General features: G+C 37.7%; 1 protein-coding gene across 3 annotated transcripts in view; it reads right to left on the bottom strand.

The window, feature by feature from the left end:
• Positions 1-17,608, bottom strand: part of arhgap27 (Rho GTPase activating protein 27) — a 35,787-nt gene extending 18,179 nt beyond the window's left edge. For 2 of the 3 annotated variants that reach the window (XM_022191382.2, XM_051939740.1), the window contains exon 1: positions 16,850-17,608. In XM_022191382.2, the coding sequence (XP_022047074.2) occupies positions 16,850-17,593 (744 nt within the window). In that variant the 5' untranslated portion in view covers positions 17,594-17,608. Of the gene's footprint in view, positions 1-5,647; positions 5,890-16,849 lie in introns of those variants that run through there. The other variant, XM_051939741.1, reaches the window with a different exon arrangement.
• Between the last annotated feature and the right edge of the window lie 372 nt (positions 17,609-17,980).

Consider the following 17,980-nt stretch of genomic DNA (forward strand, 5'->3'; position numbering starts at 1 on the left):
CACAACATGCAAAGCAGGGCCGCTCATCACAACTCATTTGCTTAAGAACTGGAAAGCGAGTGATGAAAGGCGGCTTCTGTCCGGCTCAAACCGTATTGCAGCAACCGAGTGTCACAGGAAACAAAACTACAAAGAAAATCCTGACTTTTCTTGAAGCTGTTGTGTTCTCACCTGGGCTCCGCTGGGACGGCTGCTCTTCTCCCTGTGACTCCTGAGAGTTATCGCCCTGCACAGCCTCTTATAAGCCATGACTGGAGGCACAAACCCGAAGAGAGGCTCCTTCTCTGTTTCAGACTCGACTCTAACTACCCTTTTGTCTCATCGCTCGACTCTTGGGCTAAATTTAAAGTCTGTCTTGTATCCGTTCATCACCATAATAAACATGCAGCACGCTACGAAGGAAAAGCATGTTGTAGAAGGCAGCATGCAGGGCCGGAAAGTGCTCTAGTACTGTATTTAAGTTCAATTTCAAGGTGTTCTTTTAGATTTTACACTCAAATGCTGCACTTTGAACTGCACTACATTCGTTCATTCATGGTTAAATCATATATTGTTCAGTCTGCATGAATTCTTATCAGGTCATTTTAGTCTAATTTAGTCTTAAAAGTGAAATTTTCTTTAAAAAGTAAAAGATATGATGCGTGGTAATGATATTTTAACCAGTTTTCAGTGTAAGTCCAGTAGCTTCTCTGAAAAAGTTGCATCTTTTATGATTCTACTGAAGCAGTCTGCAAGATTTTTCAGGTTTTGAGGTCCACTAGTGCTAATTTTAAGATAATATATGATTTTAAGAGTCAGCTACATACATATAGATACAGTATGTCTTTGTGAAATTGGAAGTTTTGAAAACTAAACTACAAAATAAGACAGTTATCATTTGCTCCACTATAACGACAGCAGGTTTCTTTTCATAACATGTGACTATAACCTTGAATTAACATATCATAGCTCTGATTTTCTTCAAAAAAACAAAAAATACAACATTGTGATAGTGATATTTTGACCTATTTCACTGTAAATCCAGAAGTTTATTTTAAAAAGTTGCACTTTTCATCATTCTAGTGCAGTAATCTGCAGGATTTTTCAGTTTTTGAGCGACACTGACAGATTTTTTTCACTTACTCCACCAAAATCTGGTTTACAAGTCAATTATAGATATAGAGTCACAGTACGTCCTCATGAAATTAAACATTTGCAATTTAAACCACAAAATAAGTGTGTGTCAAACTACAACCACCGCAGGCTGCTTTTCATAATCTGTGATAATAATCCCACAATATCATGGCATTCTAGTGAAACAATATGCTAGCCTCGCCCTGCTAGACCCATGTTCTGAAGGCACAAGGTTCTAGGCACGCTTTCAAATCACTCTGCAGCAATTGGGTAGGTATACAACCAATCAGCGCAACGAATAGGCTCCTAGAGCGCCGGAAATCAGAGGATGCGGTAGTTCGGTGAAGCCTTATTTATACAGTCAATGGGTGAAGCTCAAGTATATTACAGACATGTTAACAGAAAGATTATTCAGAGTCGGTGCTAATGGAGCTCAACGACTGTTGTCGTTTTTGTTGTCGACCCTGGCAGAGAATTAAATTCGATGCCGTGGGTTGTCTAGCGCGGCTAGGCTAGTTGTTTCCGGTTGTTTCTGTCAGAATAGTCGCGCCTCTGTCGTCACTTAGTTACGCCCGCCTTCTGACTCTACACTTCATGGTGATTGGTCCGGCCAGTTTTAGGAGAATCCAGCCTCGAGCCTTATGGAGGGTAACTAGACCCACCCTGGCAGAGAATTAAATTCGTTGCCGTGCGTTGTCTAGCGCGGCTTGGCTAACAATCTGCAGGACTCTTTCTAGTTTTGATCGAAATTGACAGGTCTTTTCACTTATTTTACGAATATATGGCTTTAAGGTTCAATTATAGACACAAAGACATCATATGTTTTCATGAAATTGGAGTTTTTGCAATTTAAACTACAAAATAAGTGTGTGTCAAACTACAACAACCGCAGGATGCTTTTCATTATCTGCGTTAAAAATCCCACAAAATCATATCATAGCTCCGATTTTCTTTAAAAAGCAAAAAATAAATAAAAAGACAACACTTGGTAATGATATTTTAACCTGTTTTCAGTGTAAATCAGTAGCTTCTTCCAGGAAGTTGCACTTTTTATCATTCTGCTAAAGCAATCTGCAGGATTTATTCAGGCTTCAAGCTACATTGCCAGACTTCATCATTTATTTTGTAAAAAAAAACGGTTTCAAGAGTCAATTACAGATGCAGAGATCTAGTGTATTTTCATGAAATTGAAAGTTTCGCAAGATAGATTGCAAAATAATACAGTTATCATTTGCTCCGTTGTGTCAAACTACAACAATAACATCCTTCTTTCCATAATCTGAGATGTAATATCATTTCATAAAGAAAATAATCTGAGACTGTGATAATGAGTTTCAGTTTCCCCCGTACATCCAGCAGTTTCTTTACAAAAGTGGCATTTTGTATCATTCTAGTGCAGCAATCTGAAGGATTTTCTTCTGGTTTTGAGCTTCAGTAGCGGATTCTTTTGCTTAATTTACGAAAATGTGATTTTAAGAGTCAATTACAGATGCGCAGTTACAGCATGTCTGAACATGAAATTGGAAGTTTCACAAGCTAAACCACAAAACAATACAGTTATCATTTGATCCACTGTGTCAAACTACTACAACAACAGGCTGCCTTTCATGATCTATGATAACAATCCCACTAATATCCCATCATAGCTCTGATTTTCTACACTACACTGACAGATATTTTTCACGTATTTTCACATACTTTCCGAAAATACAGCTTTAAGAGTCAGTTTTCAATGCAGAGATATGGAAATTTTGCAGGATAAACTGCAAAACAATGCTGTTAAACTACAACAAAACCAGCCTGATTTTCAGAATTTCTGATAAAAATCTCACTTTGTCATATCACCACTTTGATTATCATCAAAGAAGAACATTTATGAGTTGTTTAACTTTCAGTACAACTAATATTGCAGTGCAGGATTCTCACATGGTATTCCCACTTTTGCTCAAGTAAAAGTCCAAATATTTCTTCCAACCGTGCAAACACGCTAAAAAACTCTGGAGAAGAAGATAAAAGCCGGATAACGCGAGAAAAACTCAAAATACAGCAGAGCTAAGAGAGCATTTCTGCATCAGCGGCTATCCAAAGCTATCACTTTGCTAACTTGGCTTCAGCATTGATTCCAGTGAAATCAGGAGGCGATCAATGAGGACAACCAGACAAGTGACCCCAAAACATATCGATTAACAGCAACACACCATGAGAGAGAGAGAGAGAGAGGAAATGAAAGAGCTGCGTGATCGATCGGTGAAACAGCAACTCTGGAACGGAACAAACTGCTCAAACTCAACCGCATGCAATGAAAGGAAAACCGTAAACAAACACGTCACACAGGAGCACATCAAGAAATGTGGGTTTCTAAAACAGTTCTAGTTTGCTTTAATTTATATTTTGTGCTTCTTTGCTCCGCTCCCCATAGAAATATCGTACTTTACATTCATTTAAGCTAATTCTCCGCAGCGTCCTTGACCAACACACTCAGAGCTCCATAGAGGCTCCCAACACTCAAAGTGGGTTAAATGCAGAGAATTAATTTCCCTACAGGACGTAATAGAGGGATAACTTCATATCTGACAGCTAGAGTTACCACTTTTCACTGTAAAAGGGTAAAAAACAAACAAACAAGAGAGTGAAAAATCAACCTGATTGACAACGTATGTGGTTTCTACAAACTATTCACAGTTCCTAAAAAAAAGCAGGACACCAATACTTTCACTTTTCCTACTGTAAGTACAGTTTACTCACAATACTTCTGTCTTTGTAGTTATGAGTTTGAATGGAGGTGTTTTACTCTCTGAACTACAGGAGTGCTGCTTTTAAATGAATACTCCTTTCACTTATTGCACTTTATGTAGGTCAGTCTTGCATCATGAAGGATTGGAAAGAGGTGAAAGGTGATAACTGTCTTTGATGTTAAAACAGCAGACACCAGCAAACAAAAGTGTCAAATTCAGCCTTTGACTCATTTATACTGAGCTTCTAGGTCAGACGTCACACAAAAAGTAGATATTTCAGCCTGAATATTCAGATTTCAGCACATGAATGTGATTTTTAAGTTCATTTAAGTCAATTCTCCACAGCGTCTCTGAGCAAAACACTGAATTAGAGTTCCACGGTGACGTAACCCTACAGGATTTAATAAGAAACTAGAAAAGCACTCGGAGAGCGCAGACCTCCGCCATGCCATCTGTCTGTCTGTCTGTGTGTGTGTCTGTTTGTCTGTTAACAGCATAACTCAAAAAGTCATGGACGGATTTTCACCAAATCTTTACAGAATGTCCGGAAGAGCAAAAGTAACAATCGATTAGATTTTGGGGGTGATCCGGATCACCGTCTGGATCCAGGCGACCATCACTCAATTGTACAGACCTTCAAAAAAATCCTGAATCCAGACGGTGATCCGGATCACCTCCAAAAACTAATCGATTGTTACTTTTGGTCTTCCGGACATCCTGTAAAAATTTGGTGAGAATCCGTCCATGACTTTTTGAGTTATGCTGTTAACAGATAAACAGACAAACAGACAGACAGACAGACAAACTCCGGTGATTACATAACCTCCTGGTGGAGGTAATAACTTCACACCTGACAGCTGGAGCTAAGATTTTAGACAGATTTTACATATAAAACATTCATAAAAATGAAAAAAAAAAAGTGTCAAAACTCAACCTGATTGTCAACTTGTGTGGCTTCTGAGCCTTTTGTTTGAGGTGAGGATGTGAAAAAAATCTTCTATCATTGATCATTTGCTCACTTTTTGCACTTTATGTAGGTCAGTCTTGTATTTTGAAGCAGATAGAGTGGAGTTTAAAGGTGATAACTGTCTCTGTTGAGGCTGTTTTAATGCTAAAAACTTGCCTGAAAATCTCACTGACAAGCAAATAAAAGTGTCAACTTCATCCCTAATCTCATGACTGCAGCGTTTGGAGGTCAGATGCCACACAAAAGTACATTTTATAGGCTGAATATTTGGATTTTGTCACGTGAAAGTGCTCTTTATATTCATCTAAGTCAATTCTCCACAGTGTCTTTGAGCAAAACACTGAATTAAAGCTCCATGATGACATAACCCAACAGGATTTAATAAGAAATAACCTCACATCTGACAGCTGGAGTTAATACTTTTTACATATAAAACATGTTGAAAGGTGATAACTGTCTCTAATGAGGCTGTTTTAAGGTTAAAACTCGCCTGAAAATCTGACTGCAAGCACATAAAAGTGTCAACTTCACCCCTAATCTCATGACTGCGGCGTTTGGAGGTCACATGCCACATAAAAAGTACATTTTTCAGGCTGAATATTCAGATTTTAACACATAAAGCTGCTCTGTAGCAAAGAAACAAAAGAGGTTAAACATGGCACGATGCTATGGGTTCACTATTACGCCGCTTCACTGAACACAGGAAAAGAAAACAAGTGCAGAGGAGGCGCGTGTAAAAACAGGAAGCATCGCAGTTATCACACTATACGAGTTTAAATTCCAATAATGCAGCATTGAAAGCTGCTTTTCTGCCACTGGCGGGGCGACCTACCTGAGGAACCACCGGCAGAGTCAGGCCCCGCTTGGCCTGATGACTCGACCAGACCCTGGAGTACATGTCCATCATGTTCACGTCGCTTTAACTAGAGGAGCCATACGTCCAGAGAGGAGAGCGAACTGTTAAAGTTGTGATGGGATCGAGCGGTTTTTCACAAACACACCCTCCTCCTCCTCCTGCTCCTCCTCCTCCTCCTCTCAGAGCAGCAGCAGCAGCAGATGTTGCAGCCCAGACAGAAAGGAGAACTGTGAGCGGTGTTACAATAGCAGCAGGAAGGGACGGCCTGGCTGGCTGGCTGGCTGGCTGGCTGACTGAGATGTGTGTGGGTGTCTGTGTTTGTGTGTCTGTGCATGAATTCCTGCACACAAGACAGCAGGGTAAAGGGTAACCGTCTGTGTGTGCAGCCAAAAAAGCAAGCAAGAAAGAAAAAAACAAGATAGAAAGAGGTGCAGGTCACCTCAACCTACTTCCTCGTTATGATAAAAATAAAAGGAAATGACAGCAGTGGAAACAAAGCTGTTAAAGAAACATGCCCACCAGAAGAAAAGACAACAGAAGAAGCTGCTCAGTCTGCTACTAGGAGCTTCTCTAAAGCGTCCTCCCAGCAGGTCGTCTAACGGCAGTAATGACAGGAGAAAAGGGAAGCAATCGTTTCCCACAGACTGATGGAAAAGCTGCTATTTTCATGAGACATTGTGTTGTTAAAATTATCCACCAGGGCGAATGTGTGAAACGGGAAGTTTTGCTTTTTGTTCAATTGTTCAATCAGCACTTCCTTCTACGTGAGTCGACGTTAACCGACGGCAGGCTGTGGCCGTTTCTCTGGAGGTTTCTGGGTTTTGGGTTAATCGCAAATCTGGTTTGTTAACTCTGCTGTTTATATATTTATAAATTCTATGCTTTTTGGTGCTTGTTGTGCTTGTAGAGGACCAGAGCATCCCAATTTTTCTAATTCAGTTCCTTAAAACAGATATTCAAAGAAAAAAACTTTAAAAAATACACTGTAAAGAAATATCTGAAAACATCAACTGTGAAAATCTGGCAGCAGGTTTGCTGCTGGAACATGCAAAAATTGTAAAAATGCTGAAAAAAAAACAGGATATACCTAAAAAATATATATCATTTTCTGTGGATTTAATTACAGTAAATCTGAGACATTTTACTGTTTAATGCTGTGAAAAAACAAATTATTATTAATTAAAAAAATACACAATATTGATGAGGTCATTACTTACAATTTATTCAATTTTTTACAGTTTATTCTTTTTTATTTACAGTCAGCAACTAGTCTTTATGTATCATATAATAAAATAGAAAAAAAATTGTTTTTTTTCCCATTTTGGAAAATATTACATTCAAAAATTATCAAAATTAGTAGAATTTTGATAAATGATAGATAAAAACTAGTAAAACATGCACTGTAAAAAAGTATAATTTGTAAAATAATGTCTATTTTTCAAAATTAATATTCATTTATTTATTATTTACAATTTACAAGTCTTTTAATGATTTTTATAGTCAACATATTTTACTAGTTTTCATCTGTCATTTAACAAAATAGGAAAAATCTGCAAAATTTTAAAAATTAAAAAGAAAATTATTTAAAAAATTATTTAGTATTTTTCAGTCTCGTGCACGTAAATGTTTTGGATTTTTTGCTAATTTAAATACAGTAAAAACAATGTAATTTTCACATATTATAAATAATATATTGCTGAATACATTTATTTTTTTTTAAATAAAGATTTATGTGTACATTATTTATAGCTTTGGTCTATGTTTTCTGGTTAACACGTAGATTTCTTTTTCTTTGATTTGACTAAACGTTATCTGTAATATCTGTGATTTAACTACACGTGAATGATGTAATTTTTCTTTAAAATACTGGCAAGTATCTTTAAAATAATTATGATTCTGTCCGATTTAAATACAGTAGAAAAAAACAATTATATGATCAAATGTTGTAAAAGAATGAATTGACTTTTTGGGGGGATTTTACTAAATAATTTCTGTAATTTAACGAAACATGAAAAATCTATAAAATAACTAATAAAAATGTATTTACTCTTTTTCAGTATACATTATTTTTCTTGCAAAAAATGCTTTTGTATAGTTTGATTTTTTAAATATTAAAATATTTCTAACTTACATTTTTGCAATCCTTAATACGTATGTTTTTTAAAATTATTTTTAATATGTTTTTTATACATATTTTTCTTTACTACAACACAGTGTATGTGTAAAATAATATTTCCTGCTAATTTAAATATAGTTGAAGTTTTTTAAGTGAACATTATTTACAGTTTTGGCTCATATTTTTACAGTTAACATGCAAATTAAAATTAGATTTGTTATTTTTTACCTGTAATTTAAAATGTAAACTGGGGAAATCTGTAAAAAACAAACAAAAAAAACAGTAAACTGTTAAAAAAACTTTGGTATTTTATTATTTCTTACGGTGTCTGGTGTCTCATTTGTGAGTTCTGGTTGAAGATGTGTTTTAATATTTAGCAGGAGGGTTTTCTCTGTTATTAAAACGACATTCCCAGAACTTCTATGCAAACATCCGTGTAAATACTTTTTAATCGTGTTTCTGAGCGGGGTGAGAATCCGCGGACAACTCGGTGCCCTCAGCAACGCATGAAGCAGCAATCTGCTTGATTACTTAACCACATTAGCACTTAACCAATCAAACAATGGGAGAACCAAATTGGGGCCCAAATCACGCCACAAAGCACACAGTCGAGCCATTGAATCCGTCTTACATCACACTCATCGTGGCCCAGAATCCACGATGACTCCAGAAATGTGGAATCCAGCAGCTTATCTCCACCTGATCTCTGCCGCTCTGCAGGCCGACGTACGAATGAACCCGCTGATGCTGATTTACGACGGGCGTCTCTAGCCGTGCAGGTGGAGTGTTTTCTGAGCGGGAGGGTAAATATTTAAGCACTGATTGCTGCAAAGCTCAGCAGGGAAACCGTCAAGGAGCCAATCGAAACGGAAACCACGCTGTTGTGCAGAGATTCCCCTTTGACATTCAGGTAAAGGTGCAAGTAAATATCAACAGACGGCATGAAAACAAACTGCCAGTGGTGGGAGAAGTATTCACATCCTTATAACATATAAATATATTCCTTTAAAAGTCTGACAAATACTCATTTTAGCTGCAAAATTGTACTTTTTTTATCCGTCATTTACCAAAATAGGAAAAATCTGTAAAATAACTTAAAAAATAATTATTTTTCAATCTCATCTGTGAAATAAAAAAAATCACATAAACTGACAGTGGTTGAAGAAGTATTCAGATCCTTGTAAAATGTAAAACTACTGCATAAAAAAATGGGAAAAATCTTCTTTTTAGCAGCAAAATTGTCACCTATTTTTCAGTACTACATATATATGATTTTTTTTTTAAATAACAGAAAATATTTGTAAAATAACAGCATTTTTAGCTGATTTAAATATAGTATAAATTTTGTGATTTATGGACAAAGAATAAATTACTAATTATTATTTTTAAAATCTGGACGTTATAGTTTTGGCCTATTTTGTATAGTTACCATGAAATTTTATTTAATTTTTTTGTAAAAAAAAAAAAAAAAAAAAAGTTTTGCAAATTTTCAGAAATTTGGGGAATTTTTTTGCTGGATTTTTTTTTTTTTAAGAAAAGGAAACTATATTTTTTGATGGCCGTAAATGAGGACAACAGGAGGGTTAAAAAAGTCAAAAAATAGGCATCAATTTTGCTTTGCCAAATTTCTCAGTAATTCATTGCTTGTGTTTGACAAATGAGCGTGGACACATGCCAGCTGAGGCTGCCCACATTACACAACTCAGTCCCAGCTTGAGAACAAACTTCTATCGGTTGTGAAACTAATCCAACACTAAAGCACAGGAGGCACAACCTTTTCAACTCTCTGCTGTCACAGAACAGAACATACGAGCGTAGTTCAAAGGAAATGTGTGTTCACCCTGAGCTGCTTGTAAACTCTGTAGACAGACGGTGCTGTCAGATGACTAAACCCCTCATTAAATCCAGAGATTTATACAATATGACTGTAATGTGGTGGAAATAACAGGCTCTCCCAGGTCTGGCAGCCGAAGCCACATGCACCTGTTTCTGATACGCTTCACAGAAACATGTGTTCAGTACAACGAGCTCTGACGAGGCACTCACACTACCTGTTGGAGCAGTTTCTTGGCATTTGATTGCGTCTGTTCCACAGAGCAGCAGGAATTACTGCGCTCCTGTACGTGACGTCCTGCTGAACGAGCTGCAGTTCCCACACTTGATTTGCAAATATGGAAAGCTGGTGGTTTCAATTTCTAAAAATATCAAAGGTTTGGAGACTCGACAGAGTTTGTTTCATGGAAATAACGTAAACTTTATGAGATAAAGAGCCAGTGGATGCGTGTTCAGTATTCAGACACACTGGTGCCATTAAAGCTGCAATTAAAGCTGCAGCAACATGCAAAGACATTAGCATTACACGAAGATTTTTATGACAAGCAGTCCTGCAAGTTAGAACTAACCGAAACTTCCCAATCCCAGGTGGATTTGTCATCTAATTATCAACTTTAGTATCCATCTGAGACCACAGAGCAGCGGGAATTACTGCTACAGTTCTCACACTGTCTTTGCAAATATGGAAGATTGTTCTCAGGCGGTTCAAAAATCTAAAAAAATCAAAGGTTTGTGGACTAGATGGAGTTTGTTTTGTGGCAATAATCCAACATTTTAGTGATAAAAAGCCACTGGACATGTGTTAAGGGAGGTTTTCACCAAACAAAATGCTGCCATTTAAGCTGAAACAACGTGTAAAGACATCAGTATTACAATAAGAATCAATGTGTTTGCAGGAAGATTCTGCAAATAAAAGCTACCAAAACTTCAGATATGCAATCCCAACTGAATTTGTCATCCATTTAGCAACTTTAAAACATGATCTAAGACACCAGAGCAGCAGGAATTACTGCACTCTTCTATGTGATTTTCTGTTAAACAACATGAAGTCTCCATACTTGCTTTGAAAATATATAAAGTTGGTCTCAGGTGGTTCAAAATTATGAAAATATCAAAGGTTTGGGAACATTAATGAGCTGCTTTTGTGGCAAAACCTTAAACTTGAAGTGATAAAACCCCATTTATAAACACAATAAAATCCATTCTCAAACACACTGGTGCCACTGAAGCTGCAACGTGTAAATCCATCAGCATAACAATAGGAAGAATCAACATTTTTACGAGAAGAATTCAAGTTCTGCAAGCACAAACTAACCTAAACTTTACATTTCCTGTCTCAACTAGATTTCTCATCTATTTACCATCTTTAACGTCCCATCTGAGACCACAAAACTGCACTTTATATGATATTTTATTTTAAAAAAAGAAGCTTTCTTTGAAACCTCTACAAAAAGTAAAGGTTTGGGGATATGGTGTGCACTGAGGGGCAAAATAAGAGTTTCTTTTGAGGCAAAAATCTAAACTTTAGGTGATAAAGAGCCAGTGGACATGTGGTCAGTATCCATCATGAATGCTAAGTGAGATTTCCTCCAAACAAAGCAGACACATTAGAGCCATTAAAGCTGCAACCACATGTAAATTCATCCGCATAATCACCACCTTTATGAGAACACTCCAAGTTCTGCGAGTTAAAACTAACCAAACTCCACATTCCCAGCTGGGCTTGTTCTCTCACCAGCTCTAACATCCCATCTGAGAGCACAGAGGACTGAAAATCCTCAGTATTAAGTGACCTACATTCGGGCTAATTGCAAGTTCTGCACATTACATATGCATACACACGCCAACTGCATGGCAGGGCTTGCACTAAAAGCTCCAAAGCCCTGCTTGTTGGGAGTCAGGCCAGACCCCCTCACATCACCATGGAGACGGCCCTCCATTGTGGGCCCAGAATTCATGCTCTTGAGGGGTCCTGGCGCTTCTACAGTCCTGCTACAAGTGTAAAGGAGGGTTCATTCATGGCAAACAGAGCAGTTATCATTCCTGAATTTGGTTTAAAATGCAGGAATTTTAACTTGCTTTAGCCTCGCAGTAGAGCAAACACACCGCGCTGGTAATTACAGTGTAAAAACGGCGCAGAAAATCACCGGTTCTCCTGCAGCCATTACATGAGTCAAAGCGCCTCACACACTGAGCACAAAACATCCCTGATCCTACAACAGGTGCAACAGAAACTGGCGAGGAACTCACCTGAAACCAGAAGTTTGACGCACGTAAATTCACCAAACTACATCCAACACCAGGGGAAAGCTGCTCGGATGGGGTTTAAGTTCACGTTTCATCGCCTCCCTGCGCGGCGGATCATCTCATTTCCCAGGACGATCGCTGGCGGTGGGGAAACCAGGTAGCAGCTGGAGGTTTGGGAGTGGCTCGCGGCTTTAGGATTAACTCCTTCCTTTCCTCTAGAGAGGCCAACTGCACCGTACAAACCTCAAAGCAACGCTCTTCGGTTTTACGCGCGCAGCTCCAAAAGTTCCCAAACGAGTAAAAACACCAGAATGTGAACTCAAAAACACCCGGTAAAAGTGAACCTTCTGAAAGTTTCGCTGAGCAAAACTGAGACCTTGAATCAGCTGCTTTCCACTGAGGTATTCAATGAACACCTCTTTGCTGCTATTGAAGGGGACGAGCGGCCATTCATATGCTGATGAGCTGCAACTCTCAGCCAACTCCCGGTACGGAGCGCCGAGAAATGAGGCAAAAGCAACAAGCAGCTCACTTTAAAAACCTAATCTGATCTAGTCAGGGCAAAAATGTGTTTCCCAAAGTGCCAGAAAAGGTGAACTTCCGCTGACTTTCCACAGGTACAGGTTTACAGGTGTTACATAACAGTGCTGGACGCACAAAAATAAAAATAAAGTTGCAAAAAAAAGGGCGTTAAAGTTTTGTGGCTCCAAATAAAATTGTGCAAAGTCCAGCAAATGGTCACAGGTGGTGCAAACTAAAACAAAAAAAATCTGCAAGTGTACACTGTAAAATGAACAAACACAAAAAAACTAAGAAAAAACAAAATATTTGACAAACATGCCAGAATAAAACATGTAAATAAATAAATAAATAGAGAACTGGAACATTTAACAACTGTAAAAACTGTGAAAATGACAGCAAAGATCTGTAAAATAATGATATTTTTAGCAGATTTAAATTTTACAGCCATACACTGTAAAAGAACAAGGTAAATTCAGATTCTTAAAACTATTTTAATCTAACTGTGTATATATATATAAATATATTACAGGTATTATCTTTTATTATGGACTTTTTAAACTTTTTTTTAGACATTTTTTGTGGCTGCCAAATTTTAATAGTTCTTTTTTCTTTTACTGTTTTTCTTTTATTAGTTTTTTTTAACAGTGTGTAGGCGTTAGATGCAGTCAGTCAACAAAACAGGCTAATAGAAGATAAAATAAGAATAACACACCTGTTTATCTATTTCAGCTGGACCAACTGAGGTGCATTCTGGGTAGCGTAGGCAGCAGGTTTTGACAAGGAAGAGTGAGGAATAATAAAAGATGGTTATCTTTTCACTGTAAATATGTAACTTTCCACTACAGGAACTTTGTGTTTCCATTGCAGTGCAGGAAACACAACATTAACTCCTAGTTTTCCTAAACAAAGATAAAGCAAATGGAACTGCAGTAGCATGAGCACACAGGAAACAGAACAATAGAGGGTATATTACTGCTGAAAACAGCCTTAAATTATGACAATTACACTGAGAGATAACTTAATACTACTTTTTTACATTAGAAAAGCAGCTTTTGTACGTTTTTTCTGCACTACATTCATATGACAGCTTGTAGTTTATAAAAAAAATGCTGCACTGCTGTAGATTTAATCACCCAAGAGTAAAAAAATAGTTCAAATTCATGCTGTACTGAGTGATAATGTCCTAATATCAATATAAAATGCTAATAAAACACTCACAGAATCCATTTTCTGCATAATTCATTCGTGTCATTTTCACATTTTTAGCATATTTTCACATTTTCTGCATAAAACCGTCAGTTTTAAAGGCGTATGTTGATGTTTCAGTGATGCTACTTTGACTTTTACAAATATTTTTTGCATTGCTGAGCCTAATTTTACCAGTTTGATGTAAAGAGGAAGAGTTAGCAGTGTTGGGGAATATTCAGGACGTGGCCCAGCAGCTTTTTTTGAGGCAATAATTAAGCCGCACCTTTTTTAAACTGTATTCAAGCCTGCACAAGATCCTATTTCTGCTGCTCTCCTGTCTAGACAGCAGCTCTGCCCTGATCATGGGTTTTAAAACGAGGAAGAGCCCAGATAAAAGTCAAGATTTCAACATCTATCAAATAAAACCAGTAACTGACATTAACAGCCACATGTTGCACCACTTTAGGGTCCAATTTCGTATTGTTGCGTGTGCAAATGTGGAATGATATGACAATAAAGACCCTTTGACCTTTATAATTACAATTCACAACACGTCCAAAGTAATTATGACGTGTTTTATTCAATTACATCTGACAGTTGTAGATTTTACAGCTGATTAGTTTATGAAATGAAAAACCTTAAGAATTAAACTACAAAACATGCTGTAGATGTGATAATAATTTCAAAATATAACGACACATCAGCCGACTCTCAGTGTTCTTTAATTACTTCTAGATATTTTATGCACACACTGTTTGTAATATTTCTCTATTTTCACTTTTTAAAGTAAAGTTTTGCATGAAATGCTTGTAACAGATTGTTCCTTCTACGTAAGAACAACATCTGAACTGAATAAAACACAAAATGTTCCTCGTGTTTTCACAACATACGGTCATTTCCACCCTCGTTAACCCTCCTGTTGTCCTCATTTACGGCACCAAAAAATAATCCAAAAATTCAGCAAAAAATTACCCAAATTTCTAAAAATTTGCAAAAATTTCAGGAAGAAAATTACAATAATTCCTTAAAAGTTTGATTTTAAAAAAAACTAATTTAGCACGAAAATTCTTGTAAATATTTTCAAAAAATGAGAAAAAATCTTCCAAAAAAATCCTAAAAATATCTAAAGTGATTCCATATATATCAGTAAAACTTCTAATATTTTCTTAAGAACATTCACATAAAAATCAACCAAAATCGAGTGAAATTTACTGGATTTTTTTTATTATTTTGTTGAATGTTTTGTGAATGTTTTTTTTTGTGAATGTTCTTTAGAAACATTTTTAACATTTCTTTTTTCACCCAAAAATGTTCAAAGATTTCCTAAAAATGTTGAAAATGTGGACATCAGAAGTTTCACAGTGAAAATATCTATATTTTTTTCCACATTTTCAAACTTAAAACAGGTTCATTTTGACCCACAGGACGACATGAGGGTTAAAACACACAGAGAGCGACCAGAATAAATCCTCTATTTGCATTCTGACTTGTTGACATTGACCAGACTGCCACATCCAGTAATGAAACCGAGATCTGGATGCCATGCGCTTCTCTTCCCAGTTCTTCTAAGAGTGGGAAGTGAAATCAGTGGGTTTTCACCTGATAAACCCTTGAGGTGAGTTCAGTTTTCAGCAGCTTTATGTTCCTGAAAAAGAATCTTTTTGCAACCCTGCTTGTGAGAAATTGCACCAAAAGCGTATTTTTCCCTCTTAAACTGCATGATTTGGAGAGTTTGTTGAATAAATACAACATCTAAGACAATAAATCTGGCATGTAATAACATTCATATGTGTAGCTCAACGTGTTATTTCTCCATTTAATTCTTTTCCCGACTGTATATTGGGAACTACTGATATATGAGAACATGCAGGTATATTGTTATATTTACACAGAGTTTGGTCTGCCTCCTAGTGGTTGTGTGGAACCTTTGCGGGGGGCTTCTGTGCACTTTTAGCTGCCTCATGGTGTCCTAGAAAGGTGTTTTTCATGCCTTACCTCTCCCCTTTTGTTCGTGTATTCAGAAGGAGAGCTAAACCAGATTATACCGTTACAGTTTGTGTGTTTTAGTGTCATGTAACATCTCACATTTTTAGTTCACTTTCCAATCCTGATGTGTGCATCGTTTTTCTGTAGGAGCCCAGGTTCATAAGGTGGATGACTTAGCATGTTTTTTGTCTGTAAAGGTGTGTGCTCTGTCTTCTGTTCATGTATTCAGAAGGAGAGGAGCCCAAGTTCAAAAATCAGATGATTTTGTATGTTTTTTTGTCTACAGTGAAGGATAAAAAAATGAACAGAGATTGCCTCCAAAGAGATTTATGTGTCGGCTAGATCGTCACAACGCAGAGAAAGAAGCCACCGGTTACATATATGTGTGTATTTTTACTACAATCCAATTTAAATTGCAGATTACGGTCTCAAAAATTTAGATTTTGACTTTCCAGTTTACATGAATAACAAACAAAGAATGAATCTTTGTACTTGTGTGTCTGAATCATTATTCTTCTTCAGAAATGGTTTCTGGTTCAAACATATGTGGCTGAATTATGCTAAAATTACACTTTTTAGAGTGTTTGAGCAGAGCTACAGGTGAGGTGGGGTAATGGAGCAATCAGGGTTTTATAAATTCTCACATCCGAGTCATTTTAATGCAAAAAGGATTAATTCTATGGGGAACACAAACCTCTAAATATGTAACTTTGATACACTGAAATTAGTTTTTAGGGGTTAAATCAACAATCTACTTCGATTCAGTGCAATAAAACATCCAATATTTGAACAGAGAGCCCAGCTCTGCTATGATATATGATGAAGCAGCGCCCTCTTGTGGCTGTAAAGCCTCAGTGACATATTTAAATATGCTGATCCATCTAACATCTATTCATCCATCCTCCATACACCGCTTTATCCTCAGTAGGGTCATGGGTCCTGGAGTCTATTCCAGCTGACTCGGGTGAAGGAAGGAGACACCTGGACAGGTAACAGTCTGTCACAGGGCTACATATACAGACACACAGTCACACTGACATTCACACCTACGGACAATTTAGAGTAACCAATTAACCTCAGCATGTTTCTTGACTGTGAGAGGAAGCTGGAGAACCTGGAGAAAACCCACGCATGCACAGAGAGAACATGCAAGAAAGATCCCAGGAAAGCCGGAACACGAACTGGGGATCTTCTACCTGCAAGGCGACGGTGCTAACCACCACTGCACTGTGCCACTTCTGATGCAGGACGTTTAATGAAAACGATGCAAACAGTGAGAGTCCTACCTCTTCAGTGGGAGAAGGAGTTCTCACAGTTTCATTCACACTCCATTGCTGCGACGAGAACTCATCAGGTGGAGGAACAGGATCGTCCAGCTCAGAAAAACCGTTGTACTCTGTGATTTTTATCTCAGGTATGGTGTCATATATGAGTGGAGGAGGTAAAGGGAAGTCGAAATCGTCCTCCTCCTCACAGATCTGTGGCTGATCCACTGTAACATCCTTCACTGAGCTTTCTGGAGGTTCATTTCTGACCTTTGACACAGGGTGAGGTTTTGCATACAGCTCCAGAACTTTGGTGTTCGGAGGGGAAAAAGCTCCAGTTGAACTGTGCATCTTCATGTTATCCAGAGTGGGTGAGAAACTGTTCCTGGTCTCTTTCAGGGTCTCACACGGCTTCACATCTGGCAGGTCGTCACAGAAACCAAAAGTAGAGAAGCGATACGTTTCTTTGGAAGCATCCTGCGCCGATCCGTGGCACGCCCGCCGTGGTTTCACGTTAGTCATATCCACTGGTGTGTTTTCACTCTCAGTTTTATTCAGCTTATTGGGAACTTCACACACTGCAGCGAGCTCCTTCACGTACTGAGCAGGGACGTAGAAGGGCCTGGTGTGCTGGTCTTTGCGGACGTGCCACCAGTGCTCATTAGTCTTGGAGAGCAGGATGTAGCTCTCGTTGGGTTTGATGGACACGAGGCGGCCGTCCTTCGCCTTGTACTCAAACTCATACTGCACCGACACCAGCTCCATGCTCCGGAGGCCCCTCAGTTAATGTGGATGCAGTGGTGGCATCTTGGAGCTGCCAAAAAAAGAGGAAATGGGATGTTTGAGTGGTTTTCATAAGCGGTCTGAACAAACAACACCAGCGAGGAGAGCCACGTGTAAAATCACTTTAAAGTCAAATGACCTCTGATTACATCAACTTTCAGTCACTATTATTTCTTCAAAATATTCAAAAACAAATATTTTACAGACACTATATTGTAAATACAGGCCTGGAAGCAATAAAAGTAAATAAACCTGATTGAGACATTGAGACAAAACTGAACAAACCTGTGATTTCTAATTGGTCTAAATGAGCAGTGAGCTCCAAAACCTTCTCAGTTTTGTACCTGTGTGCTGTGTCTATCTTTATGT

Source organism: Acanthochromis polyacanthus, chromosome 19, assembly GCF_021347895.1.
Source record: "Acanthochromis polyacanthus isolate Apoly-LR-REF ecotype Palm Island chromosome 19, KAUST_Apoly_ChrSc, whole genome shotgun sequence".
NCBI lineage: Eukaryota > Metazoa > Chordata > Actinopteri > Pomacentridae > Acanthochromis > Acanthochromis polyacanthus.